At 37.5% G+C, this 19,401-nt stretch overlaps 1 protein-coding gene across 1 annotated transcript in view; it reads right to left on the bottom strand.

Annotated features, from left to right (window-relative positions):
* Positions 1-281: 281 nt before the first annotated feature.
* SLC5A12 (solute carrier family 5 member 12) overlaps positions 282-19,401 on the bottom strand; it is a 63,398-nt gene continuing 44,278 nt past the window's right edge. Inside the window, exons 10-15 of the mRNA XM_002709020.5 lie at positions 17,010-17,077; positions 12,164-12,250; positions 9,264-9,430; positions 7,582-7,685; positions 2,937-3,064; positions 282-711 (exon numbers count right to left, since the gene is read on the bottom strand). Of these exons, the coding sequence (XP_002709066.1) occupies positions 559-711; positions 2,937-3,064; positions 7,582-7,685; positions 9,264-9,430; positions 12,164-12,250; positions 17,010-17,077 (707 nt within the window). The 3' untranslated portion in view covers positions 282-558. The remainder of the gene's footprint in view (positions 712-2,936; positions 3,065-7,581; positions 7,686-9,263; positions 9,431-12,163; positions 12,251-17,009; positions 17,078-19,401) is intronic.

Genomic DNA, 19,401 nt, shown 5'->3' with positions numbered 1-19,401 from the left:
AATGACTGAAAGAGGACATAAGGTGGAAGTAGGAGAGTTTAATAACAATTAATTGTTCCAACTGCAGCTGTAGGTTGGGGTAGGGGAGTGAAATATTCCCAAATACAAAGGAGGTATGAAGTTGAGAGTGGAGGCCATTCCCCGGTTTCATCAACAGTGACAGGGAAGCATTTAACACACAGATTTCCTTTCCCTATTCTACTTTTAAACTCTAAGATGTTTGGGTAGTTTAAATATTATCAAAAAAAAAAAACCATGAAGACATGAAATAAACAGACTCATTTCTTGCACTGTGATACTTGAGTCTGAATTTATTAAAGAAGGAAATTGCCAGCTTCCTTAGTACCTTGTTGTTTAATCTGGATGTTGGGGTCTTCCAAACAATATCCTAAAGAACAGTCATTTTACTTGCAGTTATAAATAAGTATAAATAAACATCAGACACCTCTTTCTTTTTATCAATGATTACTTCACAAGTTTACTAACAGGTAGGCAAGAAATAAGTAAAAATCGTTTGTGTGTGTGTGTGTGTGCATCTCTGTGCTCACATGCATTTCCCTAAAAATGGGTAACTTTCTCAAATGCCATATTGTTGTAGCTTTTGTTCTTCGGATCATAGCCTGGGACATGAGCCAAACTTTCTCCACGAAGTCCATTCTGTAAAGCAGATTCAGTCCCTTGTTTCCAGTCACTGCCACTGTCAAGGTTTTCCTGAGGAAAATGGGAAGACACGTATTTATAATACAGTTTTGCTGGATTCCTCTGCATCCTGAAACTTCCTTAGGCTCCCCTTTCAAACAATGATATAAATAGACATTACAAACAACTCTGACCAAAGATGCTTCCTAATTGAAAACTTTGCTAATCCATGTACATCCTAAATCTAAATAAGACAACAATAAAAAATAATAACTTAATGAGCATTTGCAGTATTTCTTGTGTTGGATGAAGAGGTTTCTATGGTGATCCTTTGAGGTGGCATTATTATTGCATTGTGAGAGATAATCCTTCATCTCAGATGTGGTGGTCCCCTTCTTAACTCTGAACCACAACAGCTCTTGCTAATAGAAGAGCAAACTCCCCTAGAGGCTGCTCAACATTATTTTTTGTTAAATGTGTCCAATACTGACACACTGTTCACTCCTACTCTCATCTCAGCTTTGAGAACAGAATTTGCCTCCATCAACAGAGCCTATTATTTATTCCAGGAAATTCTGCCCAGGGAGATAAGTCTGTAAACCAGTAAATAACTTAATTTGTTGTGTCTAGAACTTCCTCAAAATGCATTTGTACAAACAATAGACTGCTCAGCCAGCTGTCTCCCCAGTAAAGCAAATCGCTCATCTGGGTAAACTTCTCCCTTCTCAGAATGGTAGGTTGCTCCATGAGGCAACTTCCTTCAATCATTGCTTCTAGCCAAGACTGACTTCAGGACCCTCACCCAGATGCTTTCTTCAATTTTATTTATTTATTTATTTATTTATTTATTTATTTTTGCTTCACTAATTCTAAACTCATGTCATAATTCTCCTCAGTTTCTCCCTTGAATCACTTGAGTCCAGAACTGAATAAATATCTGTACCTAACCCCTGTATTCTGAACTCCTTCCAAAATGGCAATCTCCTGGAATGTGGTAGGTATTAAGGACAGCTGTATATCACATACAAGTTGACTTCAAAAAATTCATGGAAAATAGAAATAAGGATATGTCTCTTTAGGTACAGAAAGTTGAAGTTCTTGCATAGTTTTTCATCGTATCCATTTCCTGTGAGCTTTCAGAAGACCTCTTATGCATGTTATTGTGATGTTTTTCTGAGATGGAGAGCAACTGACAACTCAGAAATATCTAATGTGATAGGATAGGAGTACTTCTGTTAGAGCCCTAAAAAGGTAAGCTGTCTATGGTTGCAAAAGTCATATTAATCTTGAAATAAAAGTAAAAAAACAATCACCCTGCTGTTAATCAAGCTGGGAAATCAGACATTAGTAAGACCAGCTGCAGACTTAACAGGAAGACTTGCTTCTTCCAAGAGTCCTGCATTCACCAAATGCCATAATAATTCTTACAGTGCTTACTACACTCTTACCAATGTTGCACCATGTAGCTTAATTTTCATTTACAATTTTCCTTTGAGTCATTTCATGAGAACTCAACCCTTACCATAGGTATCCCATCCCCATCTACTCTCTCTGTGAGAGTGATATCCCTTAGTTCCTCTGGAGCATCTAGATTTTCTAAATTAAAACAGTAAGTTACATCATGTCTGACCAGAGGATGTCCTTGGTAGTCTTTTGCTGATGAGACTTTAATAGTATTTGGATAGTGTCCCTCACCCTACCTGATCTGAACACACTTTTTAATGGAATAAAGAGGCTAAGAAATTTATGTCCACCTTTCGCCTCTCCAACTATTACCCCTCTTCCCAATAAATCTTACTTTGTATTTAAACCCCAGGGAGCTAGAGATGTGCTTGCCTGTGTCTTTCTGCTTAATCTCCACCCCTTCCCCCAATCCAAGTTTAGTGCACAGACACTAAATAACTTTGTAAAACCTGGAACTGGGATTTAACAGAGGGCTGTGTCTAACGCCCATGCTTTTAACCATCGCATGATACTGTGCCTCTATTTGATTCCTTTTCTATTGTTTACTTTTTATAATTTTCCTAGAATTCACCCTCATGGGAGTTAAAAGGAATTTTGGAAATTGAACACTTGTAATGGCAACAATTCAGGTCAAAGACATACTTATAAATCAATGCATTTATGTGCTTCAGAGATAATCAGCTAAAGTAACTCTGAAGTTAAAATCCAGTTTTTTCAGGTTCTAACATTCATCACTTCCCCTCCCAAGATCCACCCTTACAACTGGATTAAATGGGCAAAACTGGAATCCCTTGAACCAATACATATTTTTAGAAACTCAAATATCAACTCACATGCTCTTTCTCACTGTCATGCTGAACTCCACACCAGCACAATCTTTTGTATTTCTTAGACCAGAAGCAAAATAAATTGCAAACTGGTCTAATTAACTGTGGTTGGACATCTTTGCCTTTTTGGGGACCTGTTAACAAAAGTAGATATGGATTAGTTGGTTGCATATTTCCTTTATGGATTTATGTATTGTCAACTGAAGGAGTAACTTTTTCTAAATAGTAGGTTAAAAGCAGTCTTTAATAAGCAGAAAATGGCTAACTCATGAAAGGGATGGGGATTAGTTTTTAAACATCCATTAATTTCCATCATAGGCATACTTACTGCTATAGAGTTAAACAAAGACAAGACAAGCAATTTAAAATGGTATGAACACCAAAACCCTTTTCAGACTAAAGAGAGGTTAGCAGGAATTCTGTATAACAACTTCATTTAAGAAAGCTCTCTTGTTTTAGCCAAGTCTAGAAATATGTTAGAAATCATCTAAGTTGATATTTGTAAAATTCAAAAAATTGTTTTCCCCATTTCTTCTCCCATCTCCCTTAAAATGCTGGATAGGCAACACTCTCACGTTCTCCCATTTGCTCTATGCTTTTCTCACACCTCCCTTTCCTATCCTTGTAGCATACTTGCTCATTGTCCCATTTCTACAAATCGTGCAATGGAGCAATAGTCACATTGATATCCAAACCACAATTTCAAAGCTGCTAGTCTTCTTCTTCCAAGAACCTTTGACGATGACAACTCTTCATTAATATCCAGTTTATCAAGTGATAGTCACTAGTATGATAGTCAGTTTAGTCTTAGTTTGAAGGTCCCTAAAGAGAGATGTAGATTAGTACTTAGATTCATGGATCCAGTTCCTTGTATGTGCCAGACACTCTGCTTGTACACTAGCTTTTACTCAACTCTCTTTCTAAAGTGCTCTCTCTCTCTCTCTCTCTCTCTGTGGGGGGGGTGGGGTGTATAGATTCCTAACATTTCAAATTGAAGTTTAAATATTTTACCCACCTTCATTTTGTCAGGCTGTCAAAAGGCATTCAACCAAATGTAATTCTACTACTATTAACCATAGTTTTTATCAATTACTACTTACTAGGTGTCTTTTACATAGATTATCTCTACACTGTATGATCATATAGTTATTTTTCAATCCATAGATGAAAGAAATCTTTGATATGATCTAGTACATGATAGAGCAAGAAAGCAAACATATTTGATCTCATAGCCTTTAACACACCATTTTCCTCAATGTGTGTATAACTGTGGGTGGTGGAGGAAAAATTGTAAAACTTCAAATTTCTATCTGAGGGTGACTCTGATTCAGAAGATGTTGGTAAGGGCAGAGCATGAGATTTGCTAACAAATAAAGGACTCTAAGTGTCACATAGATTTATATTACATTTCCTTCTAGAAAAAGAAATACCTTTGAAAGATAGTAGAAAATAAATCAAAACAAGGTTTCAGTTCTCAGGGGTAGGAAGATTAAAACTGAAAATTAAACTCAAATTGGAAGGTCTGTATTTCCCCAAAATCATAGATTTGTGGTTTCTTATATGACCATGGTCTTGGAGATTGGACATCCATAAACTGTTGACAAGCCTGATTAAAGCCAGATTTCCTAAGAGACTACAGAACAATGGGTATAGTATGGGAGAGAGGAGAAATTCAAAAATGAGACTGTTTCCTGTAAGTGAGTGGGCTTTTCCCAAAGAAAAAGGTAGCTATAGCTTAACTGGAAATGTCATTAGTTTCACTGCAACTTTGAGTGAGAGCTTTCTTTCCTCTGAGCAGAAGCAAATTTTTTGCCATGGTAATGAGTCCATGAGTGGTGACATAGCATCCGTTTTTCTGCTTGTACCTTCTGCTTGGCAACTTTGAGCGAAGCACAGCCCCCACACTCTATGCAGGAGTGTTGTACATAAGACAGAAACTTAATTTGAAAGTCAAGAAAGCGTTAAATGGGGAACAATAAAATTGGGGGAATAAAAGAGATTGTCCATAATGTTTTGACAAAGAGAAAAGTGTGTGTGTGTGTGTGAGAGAGAGAGAGAGAGAGAGAGAAAACTAGAGGACTTAGGGGTTGGGGGATGAAGACAGAAATTGAAATGAGAGTGGTCAGACAACAACCAAAAATCAGAAAGGCATCATATTTCTCAAAAGCAAATTGGATACTGGAAGACAAATTAATTACATCAGATCATAATATAGAACAGCACAAATCCTGAACATTTAGAAAATAAGATAATAAAGTTCTCTGGCAAGATTAGTGATCTATTGAAAGTCTTAACAGTTTTTATTTTTCTGGTAAGGTCTACATAATAAATATTTTAGAAGATTTAGAAGATTTTGTTGCATCTATTCAACTCTAGCTTTGTGTAGTAACATCAGCCATAGACAATAGCAAATTAATGGGTATTTCTTTCTAGAAAACTTTATTTAAAAAACAAATGCAGGGCCTAGAGTTTGCCCTGGTTTATTGAACCCTGATCCAAGAGATGAAAGTAATAGAATGAAAACTAAAGGCTTCATATCTGAGACCTACAGCTCAATGGCAAGTGAAAGAAAAATTTGGTAAGATTCAATGAATACAGACTGCTGCAGTCTGGAAAACAGAGTATCATAAATCTATACATAATATTGTGAAAACAAGATGTCCTGGCCACTTGGCAAACCAGCAGTGGTATTTGTTGTTAATTTAGGAAATGATATTTTATTTCACATCACTAAAAAAGATAATGGGAAAAATAACTTTCTGTTGCTCAGTACAATTTGAATTTCACCAGCAAAAATGAAAATTTGAAAGGATAACTTAGGCCAAGGTCATCTTTCAGCAACAGATGCAGAGAATGATTAATACTGACAACTGCTTGAAACTGCTAATCAGTATAACACATTTCTGTTTGTCAATATGTATTGTACACAAAGAGCTTATCTTTGGAGTGCTGAATTATCTGGAAGAAGCAGAATTGAATTCTGAATTCATCATCTGTTAAGACCAAACAAGAATAAAATATGATATGACACAATATGACACAAGGAGAACAGGTTCACTAAAGGCCTCTGCCCTTCCCTACTTGCTTTTCCCTAGGAAAAGCCCAATATTTTAACAATTTAAAAAATAGTCACTGGGAATTATGAAAAGTTGTTGAAACCTCATTGTGATCAGATCTGAGAACATCAGGTTAGCACCAGGGCCTCAATTCAAAGATAGTCACCAGGAAGCAAGAACAGCTGGTGACCAGGTTCAGTACTTTCCCCAAAGGTTTGTGGTATAATTACACCATGATAGGCTGCTGCATTTAGAGCTTAAGGAAAATTCACAAAGACTGTGACATTTGAAGGAAAAGAAAACTCAGGGATAGGTACCAACACAAGTGTTTATGCACACGATGGCAAAGAATTTTCAACCCAAATAAACCATCAATACCAAACCATGTGAATTCTGATGCACATCTGGAAAATATATGTACTGGAAAGTCCTAGGATTTCGTGTACACATACTCTTTGCTTTGGATTCAGTCAGTTTAAACATTGGCTGTCTTCTTAGTGATGATTGACAGCTTGACTGATATCCCTGACTGTTTCTCACTAACTTCAAGGAAACATCCAAAGATGTCAGAGTCGTGAGGAAAAATCTAAGCAAAATGAACAAGATTTCATTTGAAACTGTTTACATAAAAATTTAACGAATTGTTGCTCCATGAAATGCTTGAATTAGAAAATTTTTCTTCTATTGTTTACCAAAACCAAGATGTTCTTAAATGTAAATGAATGACTAATGATATCAGGCACAGAATAATAAAGCATCAGAGGTTGCACATAATGTTTTTAATTACATGGTCACCAGAACCGTCATTCATTCAGATTCTTTGGGGAGTGTGCATATTGACTGTCAATGCTTAGAGTTATGTGGCTGTAGTGGAAAAGTAGAATAGCTTAGTAACCTATTCAGCTTGCATGCATGCTCCAAGGAGGCAAAGGGATAAGACCACAGTAGGCCTGTTTCTCTGCATTCTCTCCCTTTCTCCATAGCAACACAACCAATCCCATGTGAGGTTTAACACAGAAAAAGCACATTGAGCCACGGTTGAAATTATACTTGGTAAATACAGTTACCAAAATTGGCTTTACAAAATACAGTTACCAAGATTCCAGCAAAGCTGCTCCCTGTAGAGAGCTTTTCAATGGCAGAGGAGTGGCCTGCAAAGGACAACACAGGCAAAAACAAGACTCTTTGGCTTATCTAGTACATTAGCAAAGATTAGTCCTGTGGTGGTGGTGAAACTCCAGTCCATTACTGAGATGAAAGGGGAAAAGACCACTTCTAATATTTAGCATTTCTTATGTATTAGGTTACAAAGTGCTTTTGAGGGCCACATGTCAAAGTATTTTTATTTGATTTTATATGAGAGATATTTTAATTACATGCTCTATATATATGTACATATATATATATTAATAATCAGATATACAATGATCAGGTGAGTGCTTTTGTATGCCAGCTTGAACAGAATTGATATTGCTGGAAAGAAAGCTTTATGTGCTGCACTTAAAATCAAATCAACAAAATAGCCACCAGTCCACCAAGGCATGAAGAGCTCGTAATTTCTCAGACTACCAAGAGAGGAATCCACAAAAACCAACCTGTAATGAAGCTGATTATTATTCCAGCAATAATGCATCCCAGGCAGCCCACTGTACTGAAGTGAAGGTACGAGAGCGAGTACCAGGAGTCAGCTAACGCAGGTCTGTGGAGGACAACAGCACATTTCACCGTTTCTGTGCAGTCTGAGGGTATGATCCAGAGTGACTTAGGGGATTGCTCAAGCCCACTTTAGGGCCTCTCAGAACCCCAAATCTTAATTTCTTGACATTTAGTTCTTTTAAAAATAGGATCAATAATACACTAATTGTGCTTTATATTCCACTCCATACAATTCATCCTAGAACCACAAATATCACTATTTGAAGGAGCGGTTAGAAATAATTCAGCAAACAGATAAGTTAGGGCCAGATTTTCCATTCCAAAAAAGAAGATAATAAGCACAGGCAGGAGAAAGAAACAGCACAGTGGGCTGGGTTCTATACATAGGTGGATACCAGCAATTTTTAGAAGTGCGAATCCAGAGGAAAAGTACCAATATGAGAATCAGAATGGGTCCATCACAAATACCAAGGTACTTCTCTGGATACAAGGACAATAGATCTAGACCTTCCCTTACATACAGTTAGAATGTGAGAGTGTACATTTGTTGAATATGGTACACTTACTTATACATACAAATATAAATATACATATGTAATTATACATATATACAGCCTCACTCAATCCTATCCTAAAAACCTGGGAAAATAGATACCAATATTTTAATTATTTCAGCCAAGAGCTCTAAGTATACAAGAAGTAACAGGTTACTAACTTGCCCAATGATGAAGTATAAGTAGTAAAAGAAAATCCAAAGCCAGATGTTTCCAATTTGAAATCTTGATTTTCAGGGGCCAGCGCTGTGGTGCAGTGGGTTAATGCCCTGGCCTGAAGCACCGCCATCCATATGGTTGCTGGTTTGAGACCTAGCTGCTCCACTTTTGGTCCAGCTCTCTACTGTGGCCTGGGAAAGCAGTAGAAGATGGCCCAATCCTTGGGTACCTGCACCCATGTGGGAGACCTGGAGAAACCTCCTGGCTCCAGGCTTTGGATCAGTACAGCTCTGGACGTTGTGGCCAATTGGGGAGTGAACTATAGGATGGAAGACCTCTCTCTCTCGCTCTCTGCCTCTCCTCTCTCTGTGTAACTCTGACTTTCAAATAAATAAATAAATCTTAAAAAAAAGAAATCTTGATTTTCTCCCCACTCTTGTTTCTTCCACTTTATACTACCCAGAAACAGAAAATAAAGGGAAATATTTTGATAAGCCCTACAGCTGTGGACTTGATTTAGAAACCATAAGTTCACAGCAGTGCTTTTGATTCTGTATGTCTATAACCATTCTCTTCATTACGGTTCTGCTCATCTAATATTCCTTTAAAGATATTATGTCCCTATGCCTCGTACATAGTCTCCAGTTATTCACAATGTTTTTTTTTTGCTTTGCACACATACTTCTAATGAATATTTTTACTAAGTTCACTTTGAACATCTGAACGTGGAGTCACAGAGGCTTGCAGAAAGCTGGAGCCCTGTGTGGCACTGTTCAGTTATGGGTGCTACCCAGTGTGATTGTCATAGGAGAACAAGATGTGATTTTTCAGACTCATCCCTGAGGAAATCACCTTCCTCTGCCAGTTTCATTCCCTGGAACATAGTAGCATCTTTAAAATCAGCATACCTGCTTGATGTTACTGGAGGTACTGATGTCGTCATATTGGAATGATCACACTTGTCTATTGATAAATGCAAGGGCCATGTCTTAGCGGGTGGTGCAGGGTAAACAAAGGCCCCGATGGTCACCCAAAATGACAAGGTGATTCCTGTCAGAAGGCCTCCTAGTGCACCCTTGATGAAAAGAGGTAAAAGTTGGTTAGAGGTTTCATAAGGGTATCTTTTCAACGAATAGTGAGATGCAGCCCTATGCCTTTGCGATTCTGAATTTCCACCCCAATCTTGGCCACATGCATTGTAATCAGCCATACCGCCATCATTTCATCTCCCATAGTGTACTTTTATTTAGGAGTAATTTATTTTTTAAATGAAGACATTTAAAGAGAATTGCATAGTAATCATTTATTTAGCTTTTTAGCAAGACTGTTTTTTCTCCCCTTGATTTATTCCATGTACTACTATAAAGCTGTTGAAACCTTAATGTCCAACAACAGAGTTTCAGAAGTTAAAGAAACTGGATAATGGAGACAATGTGATCATTTTTTCATAGACAGTTATTGTACTGGGACTCTTACTCCTATGTCTCTTCCAAAGTGATTCTGGCAGAGTCCCTGACTCTTAAATTCTGTAGTTTTCTATTTGAGTTTAAATACTGGCAAATGTATTTACTATCCTTGTCATTTAATGGTTATGTTTCTTTATTAACAGTGAAAAATTAAGAAGCCATTCCTCCTGAAAAGGAGACAGAGTAGCCAGACAGAGATCAGGATTCCTGGATAATAGCATTTGATACTTTTGGTCTCTGCTAGGCAGCTGAGCCTTCTAGGTAAGAAAAAACAAATTATTGTCTTCTCTGTTTATGTTGAAAAAGAGTTCTTGATAAGAGTGCAAGAGTGCTTTCTCCATTATTGTTTGAAGAAACTATAGCAATGTGTGACTTGAATAACTGTGCCTTGGTCTAGAACAGGAGTCTGCAATTTCTGCTGTAATCAGTCAAGACAAAAATATTTTTAGCTTTATGAATCATGGTTCCATCACTCTGGCACTGTAGCATAAATGTAACCCAAGACAATATCTAAACAGAAGGGTCTGGTAGTGTTTCAGTAAAACTGTGTTAAAGAGCACTGAAATTTGAATTTTATATGATATTCATGTGTCATGAAAGATGCTTCTTTTGATTTTTTCAACTATTTAAAAATGCCAAAACCATTTGCTAGTTTGCAGACCATACTAAAAACAGGAGGCCTGCTAGATTTGATGCCAGAGCTACAGTTTGCTGACCCCTGGCCTACCAGTAAAAAGGGCAAAGGGGTTTCAGTGGAGAGTCAGCCCTGGCTGATTGATGGCAGTTGCTTAGAGAGTCATGTTGAGAGAGGTTCTGAGACTGTGTCCACAGTCTGTGTAGAATCAGCATGGTCAAAGTCAAGGGGAAAGATGACGCAGATTTATATTATTTATTCTCCTTAAAGAACAAGCTGGTTTTCCTTACTAAATATAAGGATAATAATGCTTTAACATAGGCAATACATTAAAGTTCATAGTGCACTAAGACCTCAAATATAGTACATAGCTTTTGGAGTTAGGCAAATGTCTTTCTTTAGATTGTCTCTCTAAGTACATAGATATCCCTGTCAACCTAAGTATCAAGAAAAATGATTAAGATGAATTTTTCCAAATAAGACTTCAGGGGAAATGACAAATGCCCAAATTTCTACAACCCATCCGATTTCTCTACCTATTCCTGTAAGATTTATCTAGAAGAGAATTCAGTGAGGGTTGGGAAACCACAGAGACCCAATTAAGTATACCATCTGACTCAAGCTTAATGGAGAACCCTATGGTATAAACATAAATAAGCATCAAGTCAGATTTTCCAGAGTCTGAGTAATTTCTAAAAAAAAGTGCATACAAGTATGTGGATGCCAATAAATGAAAAATGATGATATTACTAAATTGAAAACTTCATGACTTTTAAATATTTTAAAAATATTATTTTCCAAATAGTTGTTTTATATGTAATAACTAAATAGTCATCAAACCAACATTTACTTGAAAACATACTATTAGTGCTTGCCAGCCCAGCAAAACAAGATGACCAGGTACCAGACTATTCCATATTTGTTCCTCCTCCTATACATAAATCAGTTAAGTTAGTTATAATGTTAAGTATCAATATACTATATAATAAGCTAAATTTACATTTTTTACAGGCAAAGTGGACAGTGAGAGAGAGAGACAGAGAGAAAGGTCTTCCTTTTGCCGTTGGTTCACCCTCCAATGGCCGCCGCGGCCGGCGCACTGCTGCCCGCGCATGGCGCCTATCCGAAGGCAGAAGCCAGGAGCCAGGTGCTTCTCCTGGTCTCCCATGGGGTGCAGGGCCCAAGCACTTGGGCCACCCTCCACTGCACTCCTGGGCCACAGCAGAGAGCTGGCCTGGAAGAGGGGCAACCAGAACAGAATCCGGTGCCCCGACTGGGACTAGAACCTGGTGTGCCAGCGCCGCTAGGTAAATTTAAATATTTTTAATTTGGATTTTCAAAATTATGCTTTAACTGAACTATTTCTGAATTTGATATATTTTGCAGAGTTCATTGTGTGGGCTCTTAATGTAGACAATACCAAATTTAAATGCCACAGAACCAAATTTAATTCTATGATATATGGTCGTTCATGACTACTGCTTCCCTCCTTTGCAGTGAGTCTGTTTCTAAAAAGGCTTCATTGAAATTGTAGTTTGGAGGGCCATGGTCCTGTTTAATTCTACTTCGGATTCTTTTCCTTCAAAACAAAATAACCATTCTTTTCTTAGCAAAGACAAATAGCCTTTTCAAGCAAAAATGAGAGGAGAAAGAGAATGGCTGGGGCCCAGTGTTAGCTGAGAATGTAGAGAGAGATGAAGATACTTACCTTCCAGTTCGCAAAAGGGAATATGAGTCCCAGAGAGAACAAACCCAGCATTGGTCCCCCGCACATGCCATGGATGCTGAGGGCAGCCTATGGAACAGAACAGACTAGATAAAATCCTGACTCCATTGCATCCATGGCTTACTTGGCAACATCCCTTTCTTGGACCTGGAATGAAATTTGATCCTAAACCTGATCATGCCATTCATTAATTGTGTGCTTTCTGATACACACATACATAAACTCTCTCCCTCTCTCTCTCTCACATACAGACACCTCCCCACACACACCCCTGTATATGAGCATTCTTCAAAAAGTTCATGGAAGATGCATACTTGGATTTCAAAAATTCTTCACCACAATAAACATTTTTTAATTCTATTTTCTATGAACTTAACTTTTTGAAGTGTGTGTGTGTGTGTGTGTGAATATGTATACTGGAAGTAAAGGTAATTTGATTTGGATTTGGTTGGAGTATCTTTTCCTCCAGCTGGAACTCATCAATTTGTTTTTAATCTTTTTATATAAAAGTTTTATTTATAATGTACCACATGTATAATTTATGATTTGTATTTAGACAGCTAATTAGCTGCTCTACTGTAGTTTGAACATTTCTGTCATTTTTATAATAATAAATGTCTGTTATCAACTGCCCCCCATCCCATCCAGAACACCTCCAGGATATTGAAGCACTAAGTTAGAGTGTTACGGAGGAGCCATAGACATTTCATAACTCATTTTTTCTCTCTCATACATATGACTCTGTCTTGAGAAATTGAAGGAGTTTGGCCAATGCATTTTATATCTCCTAGTCTGAAACTTATTCAGTCTAGTAAATCGATAATGGACTGTCAGTAATTTGCATTTGAGTGATCATGTGCAAATGCATATACAGGCATACACAAAAGTACATATGTGTACACAAAACTACTCTCATGCAGCCTTATCCATTTTCATCAATGAAACTCTAGGGCTTTTACATCAAAGGACTGAGGTTTGGATGCTCTAAAGATCTTACACAAATTTAGATTTGTCAGACACCACTCATGCGCCAGAACTTCCCAGGCACTGTAGACAAATGACCTCATTTAATTCTCACAATCATGAAGTACGTTAGATAATTAAACTGAAGTTCACAGATGATAAACTGAGGCTGACAGCATACTAAAGCTCTATTTCTATTTAGAAAGTTGTAAAGGTGAAATATAAATCCAAGTTTTTCTTTCTCGAAAACCCATATTTTATTTCCTAAAAGCAATCTTTAAAAAACAAAGTCAAGATCATGGACTACTCTAATAGCTTCCTTCTTTTCCTTAGGAGAGAAAGCGTCAATTACTAATAGAATCTTTGAATTTCTAATTTTGGCTCTGCCACATATAAGTAGTATTCAGAGAACTTTCTGCTATTAGCTCACATTCATTCAAATTGAGAGCATTTCATTCTTCCTGTATATAAAGTAAAGGCATAGGGCCAAAGGAACTTCAGGTCCTCTCTGGTTGTAATGTAATTTCTTTGTTCAGAAGGATGAGCTGCAATATATTGGTATAGTTGTTGTCCTAGGTTAATTTTCGCAGAATAAATACCTCCAATATACCTTTGTCATGAAAGCAGAAGATTAAAGACTTCCCCCATAGACACATCAATATTTAATACTCTTGGTATTTCTTTTGTTGATTCACAGTTGATATGATTGTCAAATTTGGAAATTAATTTACCAGTTATGATATAAGAAAGGCAATAAGATGGTAAAAGCATTTGCCTCTCCATTTGAGACCAAAATTGATAATCTCTTAGAAGGTCATTACCAATAGGTTTCAGATAATAAGACCCTCACAAGATGTAATGGAAAAAAATTTCCAGGGTTTTATATTTAAAGATAGTATTATTTTCTTTTTTTAAATGTTTGTTTATTTTAAAAGCAGAGTCAGAGAGAAAGTTTTCCATCCATTGATTTGCTCCCCAAATGGCTGCAACTGTAGGGGGTGGATCAGGCTGAACCAGGAGCCTGGAACTCCTTCTGGGTCTCCCATGTTAATGGCAAGGACTCAAGTACTTGGACTATCATGTACTGGTTTCCCAAGTGCATTATCAGGGAGTTAGATATGAAATAGAGCAGTCAGAATTAGAAGCAGCACTCATATAGGATACCAGCATTGCAGGTGGCATATAACCTACTGTGCCACAATGCCATCCCCTAAAAAGTGCTTTCTTAAAATAAAAATGTCCTAGGGGACAGATGATAAAGTTATGAAGCTTCTTGGGATGCCGATGTCCCTATTTGAGTATCTGAGTTCAAGTCCTGGATCCATTCCCCCATTCAGCTTCCTGCAAATGCACATCTTGTGAGGCAGCAGGTGACAAATCAGATAGTTTCCTACCTGTTGCCCACTTGGGATACCTGGATTGAGCTCTCAGCTCCTGGCTTCCATCTAACCCAGCCTTGGCTCTTGAGGGTATTTGAAGAGTGAATCCTCCTCCTGCCTCCCTTTGGAAAAAAAGGAAAGGAAAGAGACAGAGAGAGAGACACAGAGAGAGAGACAGAGAGAGAGAGAGGAGAGAGAGAGAGAAAGCAACTGAGAATAAGTCTGGAGATTATGGCCCTTTGCAGAAATAGATGATAGTCTTTGGGACAGCACTATATTAATAGAATGGCCTTTCTCAAAGTGAGTTCTGGAAGTCACTAGCTAACAGGAGATTTTCGCTGTTATCAGATATGCCCTCCCTCCCCTCTGTCCTCTAATCCATTATGTTATGGAGCCCCATATTCCAAGTGAATTGACTTGGTTTACTGTAGGATTTCTCAGTGCCTTCGATATGCTAACATGTACTGTGCATATGGATCCCTGAAAGAGGCATGCAGAGTATCACATTTTCTCAGCGTCTTTGACTAGAAATAATCTTTCTTGGAGCTTTTCACAGGATGAGATTCTCCAGATTTCACTTTGTCAAGTCCTAAACTGAAACAATAAGACCTTTAGGAGTTTAAAACTGCCTGTCACCCCCAGTACCACCCAGGAACACATTCCACGTATGTAGAATGGTTTTGTAAACATGGAATTATTCCTGGCTCTGTCCCTCACACCTTCTGGGGCTCGGCTTTTTTATCTCCTCTACGTATGTCAAATCTGGATGTGAATGTAATTTCATTAAATTCAATATTGCTAAGCCATTTAGGAAATCAAAGAGGGAATTAAGTTGTTTTTCTGTGCCTTTCAGAAGCAGCTGTGTTCAGCGAAGTGAGTGGGCCACTTTAGAGACAAATACCTCTCCTAGGAAACAGAGCAATGGGGTTTGCAGCTATTGCTATCTGTATCTCCTAAGCTGTGTGAACTATGTGTTCCACATTTTAAACAATCAAGAAAGTAGGCCCAGGTTACTCCTCTGCACTAGAACAAACAGATGAGCACATCCCTCAGAATGCCCTCTTCATTCCAGTATTGCAGGAGCCCTTAGGTATTCTCAGGCCCCTCATACCTCAATTGCAAAGGAGCTTAACATGCAAATATCTGTGAAAGGAGATAATTTAGTAATTTTAATTATCACCAAAATGGGCACGATACTTAAGAGTAAATAGTGAAGACTAAATACTGATTGTAAAACAGAGGCAAAAGCAGTGAAATTCAAGGTAACCAGAGGCAATTTGGAAATATAATTCCCTTAAATGGGAAAGAGAAACCCTAGAAATACACTGGAGGTCACTACAGATAAACTACACCAACCTGCCAGTTCTTCTGTAATTAGGCTGGATAGAAATCTGAGAGTTTCAAGTCTTATGAAGAGATTGTCATGTATCTGTGATAAAACAGTTGATCCAGCTTATTATATTAGAGAGATTTCTGGATTTGTAGTCCCACAAACTGTTTTAAGTAGAAAAGTGAATTATCACTTGATTCCAGAACATTAAAATGGAAATTATGGAATTAATGTAAGTAGTCACTGAGAGGATCAAGCAAGATGCACTTCTTAGTAAACTAGAAAGCATTCTATAAGTGTCAGTTATTGCTAGTCACTCACACTTTGTCATTTCTATATTTCAACAACATTTATTGAGAACCAATGCCATGCCAAACAAACCTAAAGAATGTTTAAATTGCACTCAGGACTACTTGGGTTTGTTGAAGCAGAATCCTATGACTTGTATATGTGATACTGTTTTTTGAGTTGGATAATTTGAAGAGTGGGTTTGGGAGTGAGTCAGAGGATTTGTGTAAGAAACCTGGTGCAGTAACTAACCTGACATGTGAACTTGAATATGATATTTCTACTCTTTTTTGTGATCATCTATGCAATGAAAATGTTGACCCATATTGTTCTTAAGGCTTCTTTCAGAAGTATGAATTAGACATATGGGAAGCTTGGATAACAGTGTGAGGTAGTTTTGTATGCTAGTTGTAACACTCTTTAGACTATGGGATAATTATTTCTTAGTTTCTGCATATGTAAAATTAGTACACTATCTCTTGGAGAAGTGCTGAAGGTTAAATATGGTAATACATTTAAGTCTGAAGCTAGAACCATAAGTGCTATATAGTTATGCAATAAATGTTATTGATTTTATTATGATGATGATGGTTATTACTTCTACTTCAGGATCATAAAGGCTATGATCTGGATTTTAGATTGTTTCCAATTTATTACAATGTACATTGTTACTGTGTCACTATTCATTTTAATAGTTATCCCTTATGAAAGTAAATTGGTAGATATTTTATATGTATATTTTATTTGGACCTGGTACTTGTGAAGGTCAGCATTTGGGGCTCAGATAAACAGAAAAAAAAAACATCAGAAAAAAGAGTGGGAAGAAAGCTGCTATGAAATCCATTATGTATTTATCCTCTTTCATTACCTGCACAACACCCCCCATGAGGGATGCAGCCACGGCCATGGAGGTACACATCACACCAAACAAGAGACCTGATTGAAAGAAAGAAGAATGATGATCATACATTTTTTTCAGAGCTCCTTGGCTTCATGGTATTCTTGATCCCCACCTGGAAATGTTCCTGATGCAATCTCTACTTGAAGGCATCTCTTTGAAGACTGTCCTCCTCTCCAGCCACACAGACCCCACATCGGGGAAGGAGACTTCTAGGAAATTCTCTCCTGAGTGCACGCTTTCTCAGGACAGACAAAGTGAGCTGGAGTTTAAAGTGAACTGGAAAGGATGGACTTTCTTTCCTGGATTCCAGAAAAACACCTTCCATTGGAAAGAGCATGGGGATGTGAAATAGTCCATACTAACTTAGAATCCATGGGAATGACTTCCAGATCATTCACTCATCAGCAATGAGCTGAAAGAGAAGCTACTAACCTTTCTGGGGTTGACCTACTTTTTCATCTTAAAGATGGCTGAATAATATCTATACATTCTACCTCAAAGCTTTTGAAACTCTGAAAAGTTTTCCTGCTTTTTCCCTTTAGAGGTTTATTCATACCATCCTTCTGACCCTTATTTATATTACATTAATGTCTATTTTAATTTGCATACCCTTCAAGAGGCTTCAGAATACTGCTCTTCTAGCATCACAGAGATCTGCTGAATGAATCGGAGTGTACGTGCTAGTCATTTGTTTAAGAAAATGTCCTCTTTTAAATGATTTTGCTTAAAAATGTATTTATTTTATTTTTCTGACAGTCAGACAGAAAGACATCTCCCACACACTTGTTCACCTCCTAAATTTCTACAATATTCAAAGCTAAGCCAGGCCTAAGTGAGGAACCAGATTCTCATTCCAGGTCTCCCATGTATGTAGCAAAGGCCAAGTACATAAACTATCATTTGCTGCCTTCCAGTGTGCACAATATTAGGGAGCTGAAATTGAGAACAAAGCCAGGAAATGAACCAGGCACTCCATGAGGAATCTAATCTGCCATGCCAAACGTCTTTCCTTAAATAATCTTTTAAAAAGTTAATGCTTTTAGTATATCTTTGTTTAATTGAATATATTCAATTCTGATGGTTACTCTTTAAACAAAATAAAACAGGAAAAAGTAGTCAGAGTCGTAGACACATACAGAGACACAGTGATAGAACTGGATATAAAAGGATTCATTTTATCCCATTTGAATATTCTCTGTAAAGTAAATAGCCAGCCCAGTTCCCAATATGACTATGAATTCAACTGTACTGAATATGCATCATTTATTGAGCACTTTCCTACATAGCAGTGTTACAAAGTCAGAACTTGATTCTTGCCTCTAAAAATCTCACATTATCTCACATTTTAGGAAGGAACTGCACATAAATAAATTTATCTAATAATAACAAATAAATAGATGACAGATAGAAACATAGATGATAGATCAGTAGATGGGTAGATAGGTGTGTGCATGTGCACATGTGTGTGCACACAGGGTACTCCAAAAGTAGAGGGGGGAATATGAATTAAAAATAAGATTATTTTGATGCAAGAATATTTTGAAATCCATACATAGTTTTTCCATAACATATTTTTCATGAATTTTTCAAAATTTATTTATTATTTATTTGAAAGAGTGGAAGGAGAGATCTCTTCTATAAGTTGGTTCACTCCGCAGATGATCACAATAGCCGGGTCTGGACCAGGCAGAAGCCAGGATTCAGGAACTTCATTCTGGTCTCCCATGAGGGTATCAGGTGCCTAAGCACTGGAGTCACCCTGTGCTATCTTCCCAGGTGCATCAAAAATGGAGTAGCCAAGACTTGAACTGACACTCTAATACATGATGCTAGCATCACAAACAATGGTTTAACTGCTGCATCACAATGCCAGCCCTTCCATGAACTTTCGAGGGTCCCTCATAAATCCAAAAATAATACCTGATACACAGCAAATACTGTGTGTTTACCATCATTATTTTACTTCAGATTTAGTATTAGTGTTCATTAATTTATTGTATATTTATTATATGAAACTTGGTCATTTCCCAAATGGTCACCATAGCTAGGGCTTGACTGACTGAAGCCAGGATTCAGGAATTCAGTCCAGGTCTCCCGCATGATGGCGAGAAATAATTCATTTGAGCCATCACCACTGCCTTTCAGAGTCCACATTAGCAGTGAACTGCAATAGGGAGCCTCCACTTGAACTCAGGGATTCTGATAGGGGACACAGGCATCTTAATCACTAGACCAACTACCTACCCCCTAACAACTTTTGATGTGGTTTTCGATTCTCAAAAATAAGGAAATTGCAATAACACTAAAAGCCAAGTTTGATCAATAAGCACTTATTGAAATTCTAAAATGGTCCATTCTC

This window comes from Oryctolagus cuniculus, chromosome 1, assembly GCF_964237555.1.
Source record: "Oryctolagus cuniculus chromosome 1, mOryCun1.1, whole genome shotgun sequence".
Taxonomy (NCBI): Eukaryota; Metazoa; Chordata; class Mammalia; order Lagomorpha; family Leporidae; genus Oryctolagus; species Oryctolagus cuniculus.
This window is presented reverse-complemented; position numbering and strand designations above follow the sequence as displayed.